The sequence below is a fragment of the Cladophialophora yegresii genome, assembly GCF_000585515.1.
Source record: "Cladophialophora yegresii CBS 114405 chromosome Unknown aczIN-supercont1.2, whole genome shotgun sequence".
Classification (NCBI taxonomy): domain Eukaryota; kingdom Fungi; phylum Ascomycota; class Eurotiomycetes; order Chaetothyriales; family Herpotrichiellaceae; genus Cladophialophora; species Cladophialophora yegresii.
In genome coordinates, this window is record NW_006913046.1 from 28,265 (window position 1) to 48,714 (window position 20,450).

Sequence of the window (20,450 nt, forward strand, 5' to 3'; positions counted from 1 at the left end):
GGCTAACGGGACGGCAGAGGGAGGGGACTTGATGATGGGGTTGCTCGCGTTCGAGACCGACTATTCGGACCGCAGGGTGAAAATGGTATTGTCTACAGGTAGAGAGACAAAAGCCAGGCGCAGCATAACCTTAGGTGATCATTGTCTAGAATCAAAACACTGGTCCGGACAGCCACAGACCCTGATGTATCTGTACCTCGCAAGGGTGGAAGGCAGATGGCAAAAGGTAAAGAGATCGATCCGATCAACAGGTGCGGACGCCCGGTTGGTGATGGTGCTGCCGAGCCCCGGCAAAATTAGTCTGCGAACCACGAGTAGTTTAGTTAGTGGGATGGTTAGGTCGCCCGTGTTCATGCAGGAAGCGACTCCGAAATTCCATGACAGGCAACGCCACAGTCCCTCGAGAGGCTGTTAAGCGAGAAAACGCAGGTTCAAAGGGGCTGTCGAGTGTCCGCTGACTTACTTGACCGGGTAGCATTCCATGTGCCGGCCGAGGTACGGAGTAAAAGATACACGACTCGCGGCGTCACGCCATCACAGGAAATGCGAGCAGTCAACGCGTAAGTATGTACCTCGTACGAGTGAGAAGCATGACCTTCAATGGCAGGAAGCACATTTTCACATTCCAAGCGGAGGCACGGGAGGTAACTGCAGGTTCTGTAAATCAGGTACTCTCCTAATTCGCTGTTGGCACTTGGAGATGAAGAGGCTGAACTTGGAACGACGGAAATGGTCCCTGGCTGCGTCTTTCAATGGGCCCTCCGAAGCTCCACCGTTTACAACTCTAATCATGATCGAAGTGCTCTTTGCTCAGGCTTCCAGCGCTTTTGAGACAAAGCATTTTCAATAGCGATGAAGAACCAGCAAAGGTGGCACTTTTCGAAAGCAACTTGATCTTCAGCGGTCGCAGATACCTCTCTCCTGCAACGGAGACCAAGGGTAGGTCAAAGGCTATCACTCAATGATTTTTTATCGGTCATGCAAGTTATATCAGCACTACTGCATTCTTCTCTCCTGTTTCTCTACGAGGGATTTTGATACATGTTGCACGGTGTACATCGCTTTCCCCAGAAGCCAAGCCGAAATAATTACAGTTGCACGCGGCTCTGTGCGGCGAGGCCCGCTACAGAAAGCCTAAATCTCAATTTAGTGGGAAGGCTCTAGGCTTAGGCTTCGCCGTGCAAGTCGAGGGCGATATCAAGAATCGAGCATTTTAAACCCTCGATGTCTCGTTTGAAAGGAGTATCTTTCCAGCTCCTTGCGTACTGCGCTTGTTAATTACACCATCGAAGGGTCTGGCCTTGTGGGCACACCAGTACCTGTAGTCACCTCGGTCGTAATGAGCCTAAGCCGACCTTTGGCATTTGGGACTTCGCTTTGGAAGACGTGTCAACCAACGATATGATGACACCAGACTTTTCAGCCTACAATCAGTTGACCGCGGCGCAGCCCATCCCATCGGAGCCATCCATTCCCCAACAATTAGGTCCGCATGTACGGAGTACTCAGCTGAGGTTTGCGGATCAACGACACATCGATTTGTGGCGCCATCGCGATTTTTCGACTTTAGGCCCGTCGTGGCTCTGTCTCCCCGCTATGCATGTCTTCCTTTTCAGCTCGCAGCCTCGTATTCTACTGTGCTGAAGTGTCAACTGCTCTCCCCATACCACGATATCTTGATGCTACGACCTTCTTCATCAACCGATCTTTCGCTCCTTCATGGTGGAGCTTGACCCTCCCAAAAGTGTTGGGCCTCTCCTGTTTGAGTCTTCCTTTCAATTCACACCTAAGATGGCTGAGCCAGGTACGTCATGGAGGCCGTCAACATGAGCAGGCGAATACTGAGATGACCGCGCAGGCAGCGTCGCCCCTGTCGACCGCGTTGCCGCAGATGGCTTCAAACTCTCCCTACTTCTCAACGCCGTAAGCTCCGACGTCGCAAATGCAGGACTCGAAGTCCAAGCCATCTCCAAGGGCGTTACCTTGTTCTCGATGATGCTAAAACACACCAGCCAAGTTCTGCAAGCCGCGGACTCGGTCCATTCTCAAGAAGCAATCGAGACAGCTCAGTCCATAGCGGATGAGGGCACAAGAGCATTCGACGAAATCAATGAGATGTTGGAGCGGGTGCGCACAGCGCAACGTGCGGACGATGCAAGTTCTTCCCCAGTCCAACAAAGGTTCAAACGCACATTTAAGAAACATCGCGTCACATATCTGCTTGCACAGATCGAGAGTCTGCAATTAAGTCTTTCGGTGATGCTGCAGATACTCCAGTTGGGAAGACTGATGGCGTCTACATCCCGAAGGTTCGAGACAGCCCCAGTTCAACCCCCAGACGAGCGCTGACAGTGCATGTAGCGACCCGGAAGAAGTAGTCGCCGTCAAGAAAGAAGCCATCAATCAGGAACGTGCTGTGGCCCAGAATGCAGTCATTGTTCGATATTGGCAGATGAGCAACATGGACGATTTGTTCGAGGCTTCACAGAGGGAGGAAGAGGAGGATAGGCGCACGAGTCTCATTAGTCTGAACTTGGAGGAGATGCCGTCACCCCAGCAGGCGAATGGCTCTGCCTTCGATCATGCCCTTTCGAATGCCTTGGTCAGGCTCCCGGTGTTTTCTTTGGGCGAACTGGACCACACTCTGCATCAGATTAAACACTCTCCGCGGGATATGGTTCAAGTCTCGAACCAAGCAATTGATCCGCTACTGGAAAGGTGGACCATCTGGCGGGAGGTCCGGGAAAGAAAGCACAACCACCACTCAGGTGGGAGGTATGTGCCTTCAGTCGATAACCTCACCGAAGATGAAGATGACTTGGCATTCTATGACCGATTGGGAGGAAGGGAAGACGGGGCTCGTGGGTATTATCTTGAGGGAACCACCACCGATTGGAGAAAGCCCAACTCTGCTTCTGCACGGCATGAGGCATTCAAGCGGCGAAAGCAATATTCTGGGTACCAGCCAAGTGTAAGCGCTGCCAGCAGCGATGTGGAAGACTCCCCAGGAGGCAGCACTAGCTCGAAAAAAAGATCTTCAAGACGACATGTCATTGACTCCGGATCCGAGTCATCTGCCTCTGAGCATGAGCTTGCTCAGCCGAAGCCGCGGCGACGGAGTAGTGGCAGCCGCACGGTGGAGCGAAAGGTACAAGCATCCGATGGCAGTGCTGCCGCAGCGCAACACCCGACAATGCCATCAATTCAACCAGTAGCGTGGGTGGCAGGAAACAATGGTGGCTCCAGTAACCGGCCCCCGTCTGCTCAGCCTTCCGTTACATCAGGTCAGTCCACTGCATCAAGACTGTCCTCTCCAGCATATCATCCACCCGGACACCGCCCTTGGGCATCACCGGACCAGAATACGGCACATCACAGCATTTCCTCACCTTTACTACCGGCTCCGACATTCAACGGTCCAAACGTATACGGTCATTCTCCGACAGTCGCATTTCCCCGTCATATTGGGCCTGTACAGCCCCAGCAGCCACTACAGCTATCTCCCTACTCTTCGTCCTCTCCGAGCTCACGGTATATGACTCAGCCGACTACACGAATGGGCTTACCACCTCGACCAGGCTCACAGGATGGTAAGGCCGCAAGATCACCGTCGCGGTTATCGCAGCAGAGCATGCCAACACGCGCTCACGACGAAAAACGACATTCGAAGGAGAAATCGAGCAGACAAAACTTCAAAGAAAGTGCCACCAAAGGTTTACTTGGAGCTGGAGCGATAGCCGGGTTTCTGGAAGCTTTAGAGGGATTCAGTCTTTGATGAACGGGTTGGTGTTGCACCGAAGGCTTAGGAAGCAGTGATCCAGCCACGAAGATCTTCGACGATGTATGACAAAACTGCGGAGGAATCTGTCCAAAAATCGTAAGGTGATACAGTACGACGGAGTGGTTCTAAGGATCAGTCTAATAATAATCCCAAAGGCAACCTTGAATGTTTCGAGGTGTCTGACTTGCCTTGCTACCTCTTCGGTGCCGTCCCATGCACCCATGCTGGAAGACATCTTGAGTGCAGGATCCCACGCACTTGGTAACCAGATTCGTATCCTTTCACACAGTCCACCGGTACGTTGTATTGCATCCCAGCTCAAACTATAAATTAGCGAGGAATTGCATCATAGTACGACGCCTTTCCCCTCTCTGGGAGGTTAAAAGTGGAGTAGTGCACTGTCTGAAACGATTTGCACCTGCGCCTGGCGACAGCCACTACAGCTAACGATGGCGATCTAAGTTTCAGTATATGCATGGGTACGAGTAGCGGCTCTACTGCAGGGCAGGTCGCAGTCCGGAGTGCAGGGTGCCAGATGCATTCTGAGAAGCTGCAGCGCAACACCCTGTCGTCTCAATCCTCTGAAGGGCTGACGCGGGGCTTCACGACATGAGAGACATCGACTTTCTTGCACGGACCATTACAGCTTCACGAAGTTTCCAGTCTACGCCCTCGTTCTCGTACAATGAACCCTGCGAGAATACTCCAAAAGATCACGTTCAATCTCCTGCTCAGCAGTAGCATCCTAGTCACAACATGTCGCGTCATCGCTGTCTATTATGCCGTCTACTCCGGTGGGTTCTTGATCAGGAGGTTGCGCTCGACTGCCGTGAGAAGATGGTGATGTGTCTGTGGTTTTGATCCAGCCCGGCAGATACATGCATCAGATGCTGGATTTTCTGTCAACACGGACGGCGGTGATGATCGAAGCTCCAATGACCCACACTTCCCCCTAACGAGGTCTGGCCCCCAATCCCTGTCTACCGTAAAGTACCCTCACATACTCCATGTTCTAGATGAGCATCCAGCAGTATTCCTACGTACCTGATGCTTCCCGAACCCATGTTAATGTTACACGGCCTTCATGAGCTTTGATATCTGGCATGCGGTTCAGTAGAAAAGCGTTCGTGCACTGGGAATGAGGCGCCGGCACACGCAGATCTCCAATAGGCGGTATCCCACAAAGCGACCTAAGCACCTGATAAAAAAATTGTGATCGTCGATGTTGAAGCAAATAGCCACACTGTTTGGGCTTGCACTTACGAGGTAGGACTATGCAGCCAAAGTGCAGACTGGGTATTTATCTTTCAGGAGGATCTGCTCATTGATGCCACATATCAATGTGCTTGTACGTTGCGAACATTGTCGCCACGCTGGCGGGAGGCAACAATCATCTTGAGGCCGGATAGCAAGGCATCTTTTGTCGGCATGGACTTGGACCGCTATCAACTCGCTACTCCTCTGGGGGCAAAATGTTGGTCTTCTGTGGTGACAACCCCTCAAGTGGGTGCCTCGTCAGTGCTTTAACGAGCCAATTGTCTAGCCGGGCTCCATCCTTGCCCCAGCCAGAACATCGGGGGCTGCCACTGCGATGCTTGTGGCTCGTGGAAGCCTCCCTCTGTTGGTCCCTCGGTATCCTTGGTGTGGCCGTTGAGACCATTTAGGCACTTTCAACGAGATCTCGCCCTCAGGAGACCGCGGTCCCTTTGATACCTTTCTACTCCGTATACAGTATTATTATCATCCCTTTCTTACCAACACGAAGCATCCCCGTTGTTGAGATTGCTCTTTCCTTGTTAGCGCTCCTATTCATCTAGGGTTTTGTTCCTGTGTCGCCTCTGCCCGAGATCTCCGCGAAGCGCACGTCAAGAAGTGCTATCAGAGTGACAATAGAGCAGCCCGAGAATCTATCCTGCCCTGCCCAGACCCTGCCTGTGTATCCGCTTGTCACCTAGCGTTTTTGGGCACAGTTGTCCGCGTATCACGTCGGCCAATAGCCCAGCGTTTTCCCTCGGAAATTGATCAAGTTATCCCATCCTACCATACAACTCAACCTACGTTTCCACCTGACCGCCAGTGCCCGCAGTCTCTCTCGACCATCGAACGACTCTTCCCATCAACGAGCAAAGTGGCTCTCCGGCCATTTTGTCTGCGCTGCTGGACGCAGCCCAAGATCAGGGCCATCTGGCACTCTGAAAAGGCTTGCCACCATTACGTGTCGCCAGCTACTCATGAGGAGGGACAATCTATAGAAGTTTCCGCGCCGTCCATGGCTCGCCCGGACGATACTCTAGCGGCCGCTGCGGCAATTCTGCGCGGATTCGCTAGAGGCTCGACTGCCTCTGCCTACACCAATGGCTTGAAGCTGCCGCCTTACAAACTCCCTGGCGATGACACGGCCAGCAAAGAGGACTTCGAAGCTGAAATAGCGGCTCTCGCGAGGCGTATTCATTATCTCGAATCGAGGGCAGATGTTGTCGGGCGCTCACTTCCAGACACACCAGGTGAATTTCAGAGTCCTACTTCACCTCTTGGGCGCCCGGCCGAACCTCGAGGTTCTTTGGGAGATACGGGCACTGATCTCTCCGCAGACTCTACCGAGAGAGCCGCCTCAAATGGCACCCAGTCGAGACGCGTCAGCAACCTGCTCGCCGCGAGAGAGTCCCTACCCCCTTCGACATCCGACCGTACGGTCAGCGAGGATGATATCAGCATCCTACGGGAGCATGTGGAAAGGCAAGCCGAGCAGATAAAGAGCCAACGAGACACAATCGCAGAGATCAGTCGAGGCTTGCGCAATTCCGAAGAACAGGCTAAACAAGCATTCATGCGCGTTGAGAACGAAGACGTCTCAATCCTGGAAAGAGAATTACGGAAACATCAGCAAGCCAACGAAGCTTTCCAAAAGGCACTGCGTGAGATTGGTGGTATCATCACTCAGGTAGCCAATGGCGACCTGTCCAAACGCGTGCAGATTCAGGCAACTGAGATGGACGACGAAATCGCAGCTTTCAAGGTAACAATCAACACTATGATGGACCAGCTTGAAATCTTCGGGAGCGAAGTGACGCGTGTCGCTCGTGAGGTCGGTACGGAAGGTATATTGGGTGGTCAAGCCCAAATCAGTGGCGTTCACGGCATCTGGAAAGAGCTGACAGATAACGGTATTACCCTCGATTCGTGCTTTTCGATGGCTTGTACTGACATGTTGCAGTGAATATAATGGCAGCAAACCTGACTGATCAAGTCCGAGAGATTGCGACTGTCACCAAGGCTGTTGCGCGTGGTGATCTCAGCCAAAAGGTTCAGAGCCGCGCAAAGGGCGAAATATTCGAATTGCAGCATACTATCAACACCATGGTGGACCAACTGAGGACATTCGCCACTGAAGTCACCAGGGTGGCCACCGATGTCGGAACCGAGGGCGTTCTAGGTGGACAAGCCCAGATCGAAGGAGTTCAGGGCACCTGGAACGAGTTGACCAAGTCAGTCAATGCCATGGCCGACAATCTTACTACTCAAGTGCGCGATATCGCAGGTGTCACCACGGCGGTCGCAAAAGGCGACTTGACTCAGAAGGTCACCGCGAGCTGTAAAGGCGAGATCCTACAACTCAAGATCACGATCAACAACATGGTTGACCAGTTACAACAATTCGCTCAGGAGGTTACGATCTTGGCAAAAGAAGTCGGTACCAACGGTGTCCTGGGAGGACAAGCGACAGTCCATGATGTTGAGGGCACATGGAAAGATCTGACCGAGAACGTCAATGGCATGGCCATGAATTTGACGACGCAAGTGCGAGAGATCGCTACAGTCACCACTGCGGTTGCCAATGGTGACTTGTCCAAGAAAGTCACAGCTAATGTACAGGGTGAGATTCTCGACCTCAAAATCACAATCAACGCTATGGTTGACAGACTGAACACCTTCGCGTTTGAGGTCAGCAAAGTGGCGAGAGAAGTGGGCACAGACGGCACGCTTGGTGGGCAGGCAAAGGTCGACAACGTCCAAGGCAAATGGCGAGATCTGACAGACAACGTGAACACGATGGCTTCAAATTTGACGAATCAGGTCCGAAGTATCTCAGACGTGACACAAGCAATTGCCGCAGGAAATCTGGACAAGAAGATCGAGGTGCCAGCTCATGGAGAGATTCTGACCCTAAAGGTCACCATCAACAACATGGTAGACCGATTAGCCACGTTTGCACACGAACTAAGACGGGTTGCACGAGACGTGGGTGTCAATGGCAAGATGGGTGGTCAGGCCAATGTTCATGATGTCAGTGGGCGATGGAAGGAAATCACAGAGGACGTCAACACTATGGCTGAAAACCTGACTGCTCAGGTTCGTGCTTTCGGAGAAATCACAGACGCGGCAACCGAAGGCGACTTTTCGAAGCTCATCAGTGTCAATGCGTCTGGCGAGATGGACGAGCTGAAGCGAAAAATCAATCAGATGATCTCGAATCTGAGAGACAGCATTCAAAGAAACACAGCTGCCCGTGAAGCTGCCGAACTCGCGAATCAAACGAAATCCGAGTTTCTGGCAAACATGTCCCACGAAATCAGAACCCCTATGAACGGCATCATCGGCATGACACAGCTTACACTTGACACGGACGACTTGAAGCCGCACTCCCGAGAGATGCTCAACACTGTCCACAACCTTGCCAACAGTCTCCTAACCATCATTGACGACATTCTGGATATCTCCAAAATTGAAGCCAATCGCATGGCCATCGAAGCTATACCGTACACGGTTCGCGGGACTGTTTTCAACGCCCTGAAGTCCCTAGCTGTCAAGGCCAACGAGAAGAGCTTGTGTCTGGCCTTTGATGTGGACAACTCTGTTCCGGACTACGTCGTTGGCGACCCCTTCCGGCTGCGGCAAATCATCCTCAACTTGGTAGGCAATGCCATCAAGTTCACCGATCAAGGGGAGGTCAAGGTCACAATCAAAAAATCCAGAGATCTCATCTCCAACTGTGCCACTGACGAGTTTCCATTCGAGTTTGTCGTTTCAGACACAGGCATTGGTATCCAATCCGACAAGCTGGACCTTATCTTTGACACTTTCCAGCAAGCCGATGGTTCCACAACAAGAAAGTTTGGTGGTACCGGTCTTGGGCTGTCCATTTCAAAGCGTCTGGTCAACCTCATGGGAGGTCAAGTCTGGGTGACTTCCGATTTCGGCCACGGCAGCGAATTCCACTTCTCCTGCATCGTCAAGTACGCGACAGACGACATCAGTGTCATCAGCTCACAACTATATCCTTTCCGAAAGCATAAAGTCCTGGTGGTCGACAAGGGGGTGTCCAATTTCTTCGACCGCGTTCCCGCCATGATTGAAGAGCTTGGACTTCATGTTCAGGTCGTGAGAAGCGAGACTGAAGTCCCTGATCCCATCGATGTTGTCGACCGCAAGGGTAGGAACACCGACGGGGGTTATGATGTTATCGTCATTGATGAGCTTGAAACTGCGCAGAGGCTACGGGAACTTGACAAGTTCAAGTATATTCCAATGGTTCTTCTGAACCCGACCGTCTCTATCAGCCTCAAAACTGTACTTGACCTTGGCATAGCTTCTTACATGACGACACCATGTCAGTTGATCGACCTCGGCAACTGTCTGATACCGGCATTAGAAGGGCGCTCGACTCCTGTCATCAAAGACTACAAGAAGTCGCTAAATGTTCTGCTGGCTGAAGACAATGAGGTCAACCAAAAGGTCGCCATCAAGATATTGGAGAAGTACAACCATGTTGTTACCGTGGTCGGGAACGGTTTGGAAGCCGTCAACGCGATCAAGAACACCCGCTTCGACATTGTCCTCATGGACGTCCAGATGCCGGTCATGGGTGGATTCGAAGCCACCCGCGAGATACGGCAGTACGAGAAGGAGCAAGCACTTCCTAGGACACCTATTGTCGCGCTTACGGCGCATGCCATGCTGGGCGACCGCGAGAAATGCATACAAGCACAGATGGATGAGTACCTCTCGAAGCCCCTCAAGCAGAACTTGCTTATGCAAACGATTCTGCGGGTAGCGTCTGACCGCGTGACCGATATTTTCCACGAGCAAGCTCGCTCGAAGGCCAATGGAATCGGGGACGGGAACAGTGGTGCCGCAGAGGATAGACCGTCGGCACTATCAATCAAAATCGCCCGGGCTTCAAAGGATTCAAGCTCGGGCTTGAGGCCTCCTTTTAGTGAGAGGTCTATCACGACGTCGGGATCTGTGATCCACGGGAGCGCTGAGAGTCCGTCGGTGGACAGAGACGGTGAACCCGATCCGATGTCGGTGGTTAATAGCAGTGTACGTTCGATGTCATGGTCGGGATGAAGACAGAGGCAGGCGCTAATCGGGATGATCAGGTTCTCTTAAGATCTCACAGTTCATGAGCAATTTTCTTGTCGGACTATGACTCATTCTTTCTCGATGCACCAGCGATGACGAAAGCATGCTTCTGGGGTTTCAATTTGTTGGAGCGAGGTGTAATTCGGTCTCGATTTCACGGACGTTTGCCCTGAGAGATTCTCTTGGCTCTTTCCATGTCTTTTACGCATCCAGCTCGGAGGAGTTTTTATGGCGTGGGTTTCCTCCGCGCAGCCACGGCTCCCGCGCGGCAAGCAGGGATGCTAAAGGGGAAGTGCATGTACTGCAGGACGATATGGCTCAGGCCTTGTGCATGCGAGCTCGGGTTCTCGACCAGGCTGAGAAGTTCTGATAAAGCCGGAGCGAGGTTGATAAATCGCTCATATATGTCTTCTTGAACTGCAGGGAACGAGCTTAGCATGATTTTCTGGGGCATGTGAGCCGGCACGGTACGACCGGGTCAATGACACTTCCAATCAGGTTTTGCCAGAGACAGTGACCTCTCACGAGTTCTGGAGACTGCAACCGACAAGACAAGAGGATCGACACAGTGCTTTGTCAAGTGCCTTTCACTTCCGGAGGTAGATTAGTTCCGAATTCCGGTTGAAGTAATATTCTCTCCTCAATCTGAAGAGCCCGTGCTTTACTGCCCTCTTCATCAAGGTGAGAGTGCGGAGTTTGTACGAAGTCGACGGGTCTCCGCCGCACAATCTGCAACCTGCTCTGTGCCTGCAGCGATCCAGGTTGATGACACAACATGCATCTCCTGTTGTGCATGGCTATAACTCTTCCTCCAACACGTCTTCAGGATTAACCACCCTAACCTACATGGCCTTCAACTGGCTCACACCACAGCACGGTATCTACTCCAGTCCCACGACAGCCTTTCGACGTCGAGATGACTTCCAGTTAAAACGCAGCCACCGAGGTAGCCAAGATGTCGCAACCCGTTAAAGAACGCGCACAAACAAACCACGAGCCAAGCAAGAGTGAGAGCGAGGACCAGTCCGCCAGTGCCCCATTGGAGATACAGAACGGGACAGCCACCAATCCTCCCGCGCCTCGCCCGAACCCGCGAAGTTGTGTCACATGTCGTCGTAGGAAGGTGAGGTGCAATAAAGAAAATCCATGCGCAAACTGCGTAAGAGCTGGGATCGATTGTGTGTTCCCGGGGCCTGGCAGAGCGCCGAGGAAGTCCAAGAAGCCGCCTGATGCAGAGTTGTTGGCTCGCTTACGCAGGCTCGAAGGCGTTGTCCATAGCCTGGGTGCCCAGGTAGATGAGAATGGAGTTATCTCACCCACCCTTACTGGGTCTGCAGACATTAGAGCGCGGTTCGGAGACGCACACGCAGGCGACTCTCCGTCATCTGACCGTTCGGATTCCAAGAGACAGTCGATCGACAAGAACTTGGGGCGGCTGGTCATCAGCGAGGATCGCAGTCGCTATGTGAGCAACGCATTCTGGACGGGCATGAGTGACGAGGTATATCTGCGCCAATCGGTGCTATGCGCTTGCTAACGGCTGCCCAGATTGCGGAAATGCGAGATCTGCTAGACCCTTTAACTTCTGACGAGGAGGACACCCTCCATTCGCCAGAGACTGACCGGCAAGCGAACCATCCAGCGTTCCTTTTTGGCTATGCCTCGACCATGCATGATTTGAGGGAGCTACATCCCAGTCCCAGCCAGATCTTTATTTTGTGGGAAGTTTTCAAGGAGAATGTCGACCCGATCGTCCGAATTCTACATCGCCCGACTGCCAAAACAATCCTGATAAATGCGGCGAGCAGCCTTGACCGAGTCTCGAGACCAGCAGAAGCTCTGCTCTTCTCCATATATTTTGGTGCCGTGGTCAGTTTAACGCCGGAGCAGTGCCAGCAGCTGCTGGTCGAAGACAAACAATCGCTCCTGAAGAAGTACAGGTTTGCAACTGAGCAAGCTTTGGCTCGCGCGGACTTCCTGAACAGCTCGAGTCTGATGTGTTTGCAGGCATTGGCTTTTTTCTTAATTTTCGTCAGGCATTGTGACGATTCCAGATTAGTATGGGCCCTGGGCGGTCTCGCCATCCATCTGGCACAGGCGTTGGGAATTCATCGCGACGGGACCAATTTCGGACTCAACCCCTTCGATACCGAGATGCGACGCAGACTCTGGTGGCAAATATCACTCCTGGATAATCGATCAGCAGAAGATCATGGTGTCGACCCCACTTTTACGGAGCAGTTCTATGACACGAAGATCCCCTTGAATGTCAATGATGATGATATATACCCCGGTATGAAAGAGTACCCCAAGGATAGGGTCGGGGCCACTGAAATGACATTCTGCCTGATCCGCTACGAAATTAGTGTCTTTTCCCGGCGGTTCAACTTTACCGCCCCAGGGGGCCGCAGCCCTTTCCACGACCAAGACTTGTCCTTGGAAGAGAAGGAACGGCTGATTGATGAATGTCATCGCAGGCTTGAAGAGAAGTACCTTCAGCATTGCGACATGAACATGCCCATATACTGGGTTGCAGCGACGGTAGCAAGACTCATCCTGGCGAAGATGTGGCTGATCGTTCATCACCCGCGTGCGTACTCCGTCTCCGATGGAGAGCCATCACTGCCCCCGGAGATCCGTGATCGAGTGTTTATTACCTCGGTCGAGGTGATTGAGTTCTCACACCTACTGGAGAAGAACGAGAACACGGCAAAATGGGGCTGGTTGTTCCGGACTTACATGCAATGGCAGTCAGTGGCGTTCGCATTGTCCGAAATATGCACGAGACCGCCTGGTCCAGACGTTGATCGGGCATGGAAAGCTATTGAATCAGTTTATGATGAGCGAATGATGAATTCCAAGTACCAAAAAGGAATGTTGTGGAAACCGTTGCGACACCTCATGGCAAAGGCCAAGGCACGGAGGGCCGCGCAACAGGGCCAGGGAACACAGTTGCAGCAGAGTCTGGACGCGCCATTCACGGATCTACACAATCCAACTCCCATGGAGCGCTTCATGGAGGACTATCCGCGCAACCCGGGCACCAATGCAAGGGGGGGTTTTGGCATGGGCGGCACTCAACCTCAGGGCGGTGGCATGGCCCTGGATCCGCGAGCGCAAGAGTCACTTCGTGCTGTCAGTGGCAACGCGATAACCGACGGTTCCAACAACATGTCACAGGACACGTCCAGCGGTCTCGGGGTCAATTGGACTTCAGAACACGTGCCCTTCAGCATTAACGAGTCTTCGATCTTCAGCTTTGGCTGGTCGCCGTCTGTGGGAGACTTCACCGTTCGTGGGGACGCCTTCCAGCGATACTTCGCAAATGTTCAGGAGGAATGGTTTTGACGATTTCACGAAATCATGTACAATTATACCCACATCGGTACAGGAATGAAATCCATCTGTCTTCTCGACCGTCACCTTGTTCGACTGAGATCCATCCTGCAGGTAAGACGGATAGAGGGCCATCGGTGGACGCGTGCGTGCAAATGAGGCACGGTTTGGCAGTAAGCCGAGATCTATTTTGGGTTCTATGTGTGCTCGATGTGTTGTGGCTTGAAAAGAAGTAAGCGCCATGTTGGATAATCCTTGAAAGGCCATTGGTCAACTCTGTCAATTTCTCCAGTGCTGGGCATCGAAGTCCCCTCAGCTAAGCTTTCGGAGCCCGTCAAGAGCCTGATTATGTGGATCAAGTGGACATGCTGGCGCGACCGAGCCCCAGGCACCATCAAAGGGTGCGCCAGAACCCCTGCCAACGAGCCAATCGGATGGTTGTTTGTCCTCATTATTGACCCCTTCTGCAGGGGACCTCTCCCTAAAACGTACAAGGTGTTTACCCAGGAGACGGGCTTCTCTTTTCAGCTTCAGATAACATCTGAAACCCGCCTCTGCTCCAGACATGCGCCTTCGCCTGGCCGGTCATTGTTGAATGTCGTGATAATTCCAATACCACGCTTGGTGCCGACCTCGAGTCTCTCCATCCTTTCTTTCCTTTCCTTTCCTTTCCTCACCTCCCTCCTTTCCCTGCGTTGGGATATCCGCTCTTCTTCCCTGACTGCTTAGTCTTCCTGTCCGTCCTTCGGCGCGTTGGGTGCACTTTTCCTCTCGGTACGGTATATACGTACAGTAAGAAGAGCACAGTCCGCACCATGTCGGTACAATCCCTATACAAGATCAGGATACTGGTCGGCCTGTTTCTGACAACCAGTAAGTTCTGCAGCCCTCGACGGGTCTGCTCGGTGAAAATTAGTCGCTGACCCTAGATAGCATTCTTCCTCTCCGCGCAGGCTGCTGTTCCGGCTTCGACATATGTTGGTCGAGGCACGTCACCAGATCCAAACGATAATGTCACCGTCTCAATCAATGTGCCGAACGACAACTCGGATTCTCTCTACTTCCACTTCTTAGCACCCGCGGATCAAACATGGGCAGCCTTTGGCTTAGGAGGGCAAATGGCTGGTACCCTGATTTTTGTCACATACGCTTCCAAGGATGGAAACAACGTGACGGTCAGCCCTCGCATTGGTACCGGTCATGTCATGCCCAAACACACCAGTGACGTTCAGGTCGATGTCCTCAGCGGCAGCGGTATTATCGACGGCACCTTCGTCGTCAATGCCAAATGCAACAAGTGCCGCAGCTGGAATGGTGGAAAGATTAACATTGATAGCACCAGCCAAGCCATGATTTGGGCTGCTGGTTCATCAGGCACGTTGAACTCAGACGATCTCAATGCTCAAATTTCCAAGCATGAAGGTTATGATTTCTTCAACATCAACCTGAAGGCAGCCACTGGTGCTGGTGGTGTTCCCGTGGTGAACTCGTCTTCGACAATCATCGGCGATGGTCCTCCCCTCGACGGGCATGGCCGCTTCCGTGGTGCCACCGGATTCCATGCCTTCCTCATGGTCGGTGCTTTCTTGATCGTTTTCCCCGGAGGACTCTTGATGTTGCGCGTCTTCGAGAAGGTATGGCTTCACTGGGGTATTCAGTCACTCGCTTTGCTCATGACAATCCTTGGCATGGGTGTGGGAATTGCCATTAGCAAAAAGGACAGCATTGTAAGTGACGTCTCCCGGGGCTGGTTTGCGCACGAAGCTGATGTTTCCAGTCGCCGAATCTCACGGCACCTCATCAAATTATCGGATTTGCCGTCGTTGGTTTCGCTCTTGTGACCTGGACTGTCGGCTTCACAGGACATCTCATCTACAAGAAAACGCAGCGACCTGCCAAAATCATGAAGGGACATCGAGTCCTTGGCCCTCTCACCATGGGATTGGGTTTGATCAACTGCATATCTGGTTTCCGTTTTGCCGGCAGCAACATTGCCATGATCGTTTTCATCGTCGCCATGTTCTTGATGCTCATCTTCGTGGGCACTGTCCTGTTCTTGAAACGTCGTCAGCGAGCACGAAAAGCGCCGCTGAACACACCGGCGGCGGCTAATTTTCGGGAGGGTCATGCTGCAGCACCCTCATACACTGGTGAAGCGCCACTACCATTGTACGGCCAAGGCGGCATTCCTCTACACAGCTATGTCGATAACCAAGCACCTCCTGTGTATCGCTGATCACAAGATGGAATTGGTGAGACAGTGTGTAGCCTCGACCGCAGCTCGCGCCCCCGCGACTTCGCAAGGCATAGGCGATGTGAAGAGATGTGGCGCAGTCATGGGACCCATCTCTGTTTATACCTAGGAATGGGAGTATGCGAGTTGCAGCATAGCTTGCCCCGCGGGTATGTCTCTAAATAGACATGGCGTATATCAAAATCAAAGTCGTTGAAAGTTGCTGCTGTGCAATCAAGCTTCGCTTGCAGTATTTCTTTCTGGACAAGTGCCCAGCCTCAATTCGTTCACAGTAGTCTGGATGGGTGAACCGCGTTGTTACATTGTACCTACAGTAGGTAGGAGATGAGTGTCGTCTGCAGTACGCAAACAGGGCCCTCGAAGACGGCAGTTTTGAGGGTGTGACCTGCTGGAAGCATTGATTTGACGGATGCAGATGGGACATGGCTACCTGCAGCATTAGCGTGATGATCCTGTCAGAGTGACAAGTCAGATTTGAGCTCATATTATCCCTTCGTCTTGGTTATTGGATAAGTAGAGTGGAATATCATACGCGCTCAGTAATTTTGTGCTGTGTAAGTCGAGCTCAACGCGGACTTGAGCCTCTCAACCAAACCAAACATCCGCCCAAGGAATGTCTCGGCGTGCCACGTGTGCTCTTCGTCCTCTCCGCTTACACTGACAAAGACGAGCTCACTACTGACAAGCCACCAACATCATTCGGGTCCGAGCCCCCAAGGACGCTCGCTGCTTATTTGGGTCCAAGATTTGTGGAGAAGCTTGCTCCAAGCTTGTGGAGAGCCTGTTTCGGACAAGCGACAACGCAGGGAGCGCAGAGTACTCGGCATTCAATGCTACCACTGTTGCACCAAAAAGGGTGTCGCTGGAGACTTCATAGTGGTGATAGATGTGGGATCAGAATCAGTCCAACCACCACACGTCCACACATTTCGGCAGTTGCGGGATCGTCCTATTGTTTAACCTGGAGTGTCGAGCCAACAGAGGTATACCAAGAAGCTAGCCCGGTCAAACCCCGTGCGGCTGGGTATAAGCAGGAGTGTCGAAATATGTGAGTGGTCGAGGACCGGTGATGGATCTTCTCCGCGATGCTTCCCCATGCTCCTCCATACGGCTCGACTCCATATCCTGCCATTGCACTACCTAATATCTCCAACACCAAGATTGCAATTCCCGGCAGAGGGCTTTCGGAACCAGGCATGGTCAACCGTGAAGTACTACGGTATATGAGCGCTGGCGTTCGCCCTTGGCACAGGTTTTCCGGCATTGTTGTGGTCAGATCCCTTTCCCCAGGCACCGACACTTTGAATTAGCGACAATGGTTGGCGGTGCTCCCATCTCTGCAAACCCTCTCAAACTCGATGTGCGAAGCCACGCCAAATGCCTCGTCCTCTGTGTGGTTGCGACGCTGTCGACGTTCCAGTATGGTCTGGATTATGCACTCGTCGGCGGTTTCCTGTCCATGCCAGGCTTTTTGGAGGTCTTCGGCTACTACTCTGAAGACCTAGGGAGATGGAACATCGATCCGACAGTGCAGCAGCTCATTTCGTCGCTGATGACCATCGGCACGTTCCTGTCCTCGCTCTTGGTCGGCCCATTCAGCATGAAGTTCGGGAGGAGGCATGGGCTGTGGGCAGCAGCCCTTCTCAATTACATTGCCACGGCCATCCAGCTGGGAACCACTAGCAAGGGAGCGCTCTACTTTTCTCGACTTCTTCTGGGTATGCTTCATGCGTGAGCTACTAAGTATCAACCCATCTCGTGCTGACCGTCCCAGGTGTATCCGTCGGCTGGTTCTTGACATTCGCCCAGCTGTACGTCCACGAAGCCGCCCCAGCTCACTTGCGCGGTATTGCGTTCGCCGTATATCAAGTCATGCTTTCTATTGGTTCGATCGTCGGAGCCTCCGTCGACTTTGGCACACACACCATGAAAGGCCGAGACGCGTACCAGATCCCCTTGGCAATTTTCTTTGTGGCGCCGACGCTCCAGTCTGTGCTCATGTACTTCTTCGCTCCAGAGTCTCCGAGATGGTTGATGACACAACGCAAGGAGGAGGCTGCAGAGGCGTCACTACGAAGGCTACGAAACTCGAACATCGACGAGCTCGAGTTCCAGGCGGAACTGAATGAGATCCGACAGTCGACTCGTGAACAGCTGGAGCAGAACAAGAAAGCCTTGTTCTTGGAGATGTGGCGTGGCACAAATTTGCGGAGGACACTGCTCTCTATCGCTGTTGTCTGTTTTCACTCTGCCAATGGGTATGTCTCGTTCCTGGCCCAATTTCTCGACTTTCTGACCTGACGACGAGGATAGATCAAGCTGGATCACGATATACACCACATACTTCTTGCAGATTGCTGGCGTTGAGAACGCCTTTGCGTACTCAGTTATGGTCACCTGTATGGGTTTGCTTGGCGTTCTGGTCAGTTTCTGCTTTGTGCGACTGGTCGACCGCCGTACGGTGATGTTGATTGGAATCACTGCATGTGGAATCTGTCAGCTTGTTCCTGCAATTGCTTGGACCAAGAGTCCGGGTACTGAAGCCACAGGAAAGGTCGTCGTGGCATTCATCTCCTTGTTCACGTTCTTTTATGTGGCATACGGTATTTTTACACCTCTCCCGCTTGGTTGAAGCACAATCTAATAGGTTTCTAGCTCCATATGCATGGCTTCTCGGAGGCGAGTACGTCAACAACCATCTCCGAGCCTTCACATTCGGCCTAGCAACGGCAATGAACTTTCTGGGCAACTGGGGAGGAACTTTCAGCGCTCCGTACTTCATCAATCCCGCAAAATTTGCCTGGGGTCCAAAATATGGCTACATTTGGTTTGTTTCCAACATGGCTTGCGTCGTGTTTACGTGGTTCTTCCTCCCGGAAACACGGGATCGGACACTGGAGGAGATTCACGAGATGTTTGAGGCCAGGGTTCCGGCCAGGAAATTCAAGCATTATGTCTGTGCAAATGTCGAGAGTTATGCTGCGGAGGCGATGGGCCAGGAATTGGGTGAGCGAAAGGCTGTCGAGGCCGCACATGTCGAGGAGCTGCCAGAAAGCAAAGCATGAATACGGTGGAAGATGAGACGGCTTCAAACTATTGGACCGACGGATAATTTGAGCGAGAGTCTCTGCAGGCCACGAAGACAAGAATCTAATCGGCCAAGGTGCTCACTATCTAATCAAGTCGTCCAAGGCCGACGCTCGTCGGTCCTTAGCTATCGATGCAGATAGCTATAGATTTCCCGAGATGATGCTATTCAACATCGTTTCGGACCCCTGCATGCTTTAGCCAAAGCACGAGAGTTGACTCCGCGTGGTTGCGCATAGTCACGATGGTTCGAGCGAGCCAGTTTTCAGGAAGATGCGGAGACGACAGTGATTCCGCCAATCAAATGTCGCTCCAACCGGCCGCATTTCCCTTGTAGCCTCCTCGTACCCCGTCGTGCCAGCGTATATTTTGCACAACCACCACCACATTCAGTGGTACTGTACGCAGGTTAGCCAGTCTCCGGGCGCCATTGCCGGCTCCTTCGTCCGCTCAGCATTTCTCTCACTGCTCCCATATTCCGTCGACATGCCGCTGGACACACTCTCAACGTACCCCCAGACCTTGCTCCGACAAGACGGCCGAAGATGGAACGAGCTGCGGCGCATTACCGCATCGATCTCGACGCAACCCGCTAGCGACGGCTCAAGCCTGTTGACACTGGGAAACACAATGGTTCTGTGCACCGTGACTGGTCCAAGAGAAGGGTATGAATGAGCTCTACTATGAATGCTCTGTTCATAGAGGAAGCTAACAACCGATCTCCTCCTGCACAGTCGTGGCCAGAGAGACAACAAAAACGCGCTCGTTGAGACCGAAATCAACATCGCCCCTTTCGCAACAATGGACCGCCGTCGCCGCATTCGTGCAGACAAACGCATTCAAGAACTCCAATCTACGATTTCCTCCGCATTCCAGTCCCACCTGTTTACACACCTCTATCCGCGCTCTACCATTTCCATCTCCTTACACGTGCTCAGCCTTGATGGAGGACTCCTCGTAGCTTGTCTCAATGCCACGAGCCTTGCGCTCGTCGACGCCGGTGTGCCAATGCCGAGTATCCTCTCCGCCGTGACCTGTGGCGTCATCGTACCCACCGAAGACTCAAAAGCGAAACCCGAACCATTGTTAGACCTGAACACTGCAGAGGAGCAGGAACTGGCATATCTCTCAATCGCAACTGTTTCTGGCGGTGAGAGTGCGGAAGATAAAGTCTCCGTGCTGATGATGGAGTCAAGGGTGGAAATCATGACAGGTAGTGGGAAGATCGAGGCTATGCTGGCAACAGGTGTGGACGGGTGTAGAGAAGTGAGGAGGAAGATGGAGGATGTGGTTCGAAAGCATGGAGCCAAGGTTATGATGAGTCTGCAATGACTGCCTTAGACCCGAATACTGAGCAAGCGACAATGAGCGGATTCCGGCACTTGCAGTGCGGACGAGACGAAAGGTCACAAGAGGATCCGCTCGGTTATGAGGAATTCACGACTGGAAACGCAGAACGACACATCGACATTATCATGAGCATGATGGAGCACTGATAACCGGTTGCTCGATCCGAGGGTTGCCAATTTGGCTACCTCTGGCATTGGATGCCTCTGGCATTGGATGCCTCTGGCATTGGATGCCTCTGGCATTGGATGCCTCTGGCATTGGATGCCTCTGGCATTGGAT

General features: G+C 52.6%; 6 protein-coding genes across 6 annotated transcripts; all 6 read left to right on the forward strand.

The window, feature by feature from the left end:
- Positions 1-1,791: 1,791 nt before the first annotated feature.
- A1O7_01939 (uncharacterized protein) lies at positions 1,792-3,594 on the forward strand (the record flags this gene model as incomplete). The annotated part of the gene is made up of 4 exons (XM_007755975.1): positions 1,792-1,804; positions 1,859-2,309; positions 2,362-3,216; positions 3,285-3,594. The coding sequence occupies 4 exons, from the start codon at positions 1,792-1,794 to the stop codon at positions 3,592-3,594; spliced, it is 1,629 nt and encodes a 542-aa protein (XP_007754165.1).
- Positions 3,595-6,050: 2,456 nt separating this feature from the next.
- A1O7_01940 (uncharacterized protein) lies at positions 6,051-10,129 on the forward strand (the record flags this gene model as incomplete). The annotated part of the gene is made up of 2 exons (XM_007755976.1): positions 6,051-6,945; positions 6,996-10,129. The coding sequence occupies 2 exons, from the start codon at positions 6,051-6,053 to the stop codon at positions 10,127-10,129; spliced, it is 4,029 nt and encodes a 1,342-aa protein (XP_007754166.1).
- A 970-nt stretch (positions 10,130-11,099) lies between these two features.
- Positions 11,100-13,492, forward strand: A1O7_01941 (uncharacterized protein; the record flags this gene model as incomplete). Its single annotated transcript, XM_007755977.1, has 2 exons — positions 11,100-11,645; positions 11,693-13,492. 2 exons carry the CDS (start codon positions 11,100-11,102, stop codon positions 13,490-13,492), a joined length of 2,346 nt encoding a protein of 781 aa, XP_007754167.1.
- An 803-nt stretch (positions 13,493-14,295) lies between these two features.
- On the forward strand, positions 14,296-15,716 carry A1O7_01942 (uncharacterized protein; the record flags this gene model as incomplete). Its single annotated transcript, XM_007755978.1, has 3 exons — positions 14,296-14,353; positions 14,414-15,207; positions 15,258-15,716. The coding sequence occupies 3 exons, from the start codon at positions 14,296-14,298 to the stop codon at positions 15,714-15,716; spliced, it is 1,311 nt and encodes a 436-aa protein (XP_007754168.1).
- A 1,333-nt stretch (positions 15,717-17,049) lies between these two features.
- On the forward strand, positions 17,050-18,799 carry A1O7_01943 (uncharacterized protein; the record flags this gene model as incomplete). Its single annotated transcript, XM_007755979.1, has 4 exons — positions 17,050-17,452; positions 17,509-18,001; positions 18,054-18,337; positions 18,390-18,799. 4 exons carry the CDS (start codon positions 17,050-17,052, stop codon positions 18,797-18,799), a joined length of 1,590 nt encoding a protein of 529 aa, XP_007754169.1.
- A 508-nt stretch (positions 18,800-19,307) lies between these two features.
- Positions 19,308-20,153, forward strand: A1O7_01944 (uncharacterized protein; the record flags this gene model as incomplete). The annotated part of the gene is made up of 2 exons (XM_007755980.1): positions 19,308-19,486; positions 19,556-20,153. 2 exons carry the CDS (start codon positions 19,308-19,310, stop codon positions 20,151-20,153), a joined length of 777 nt encoding a protein of 258 aa, XP_007754170.1.
- Positions 20,154-20,450: the final 297 nt, after the last annotated feature.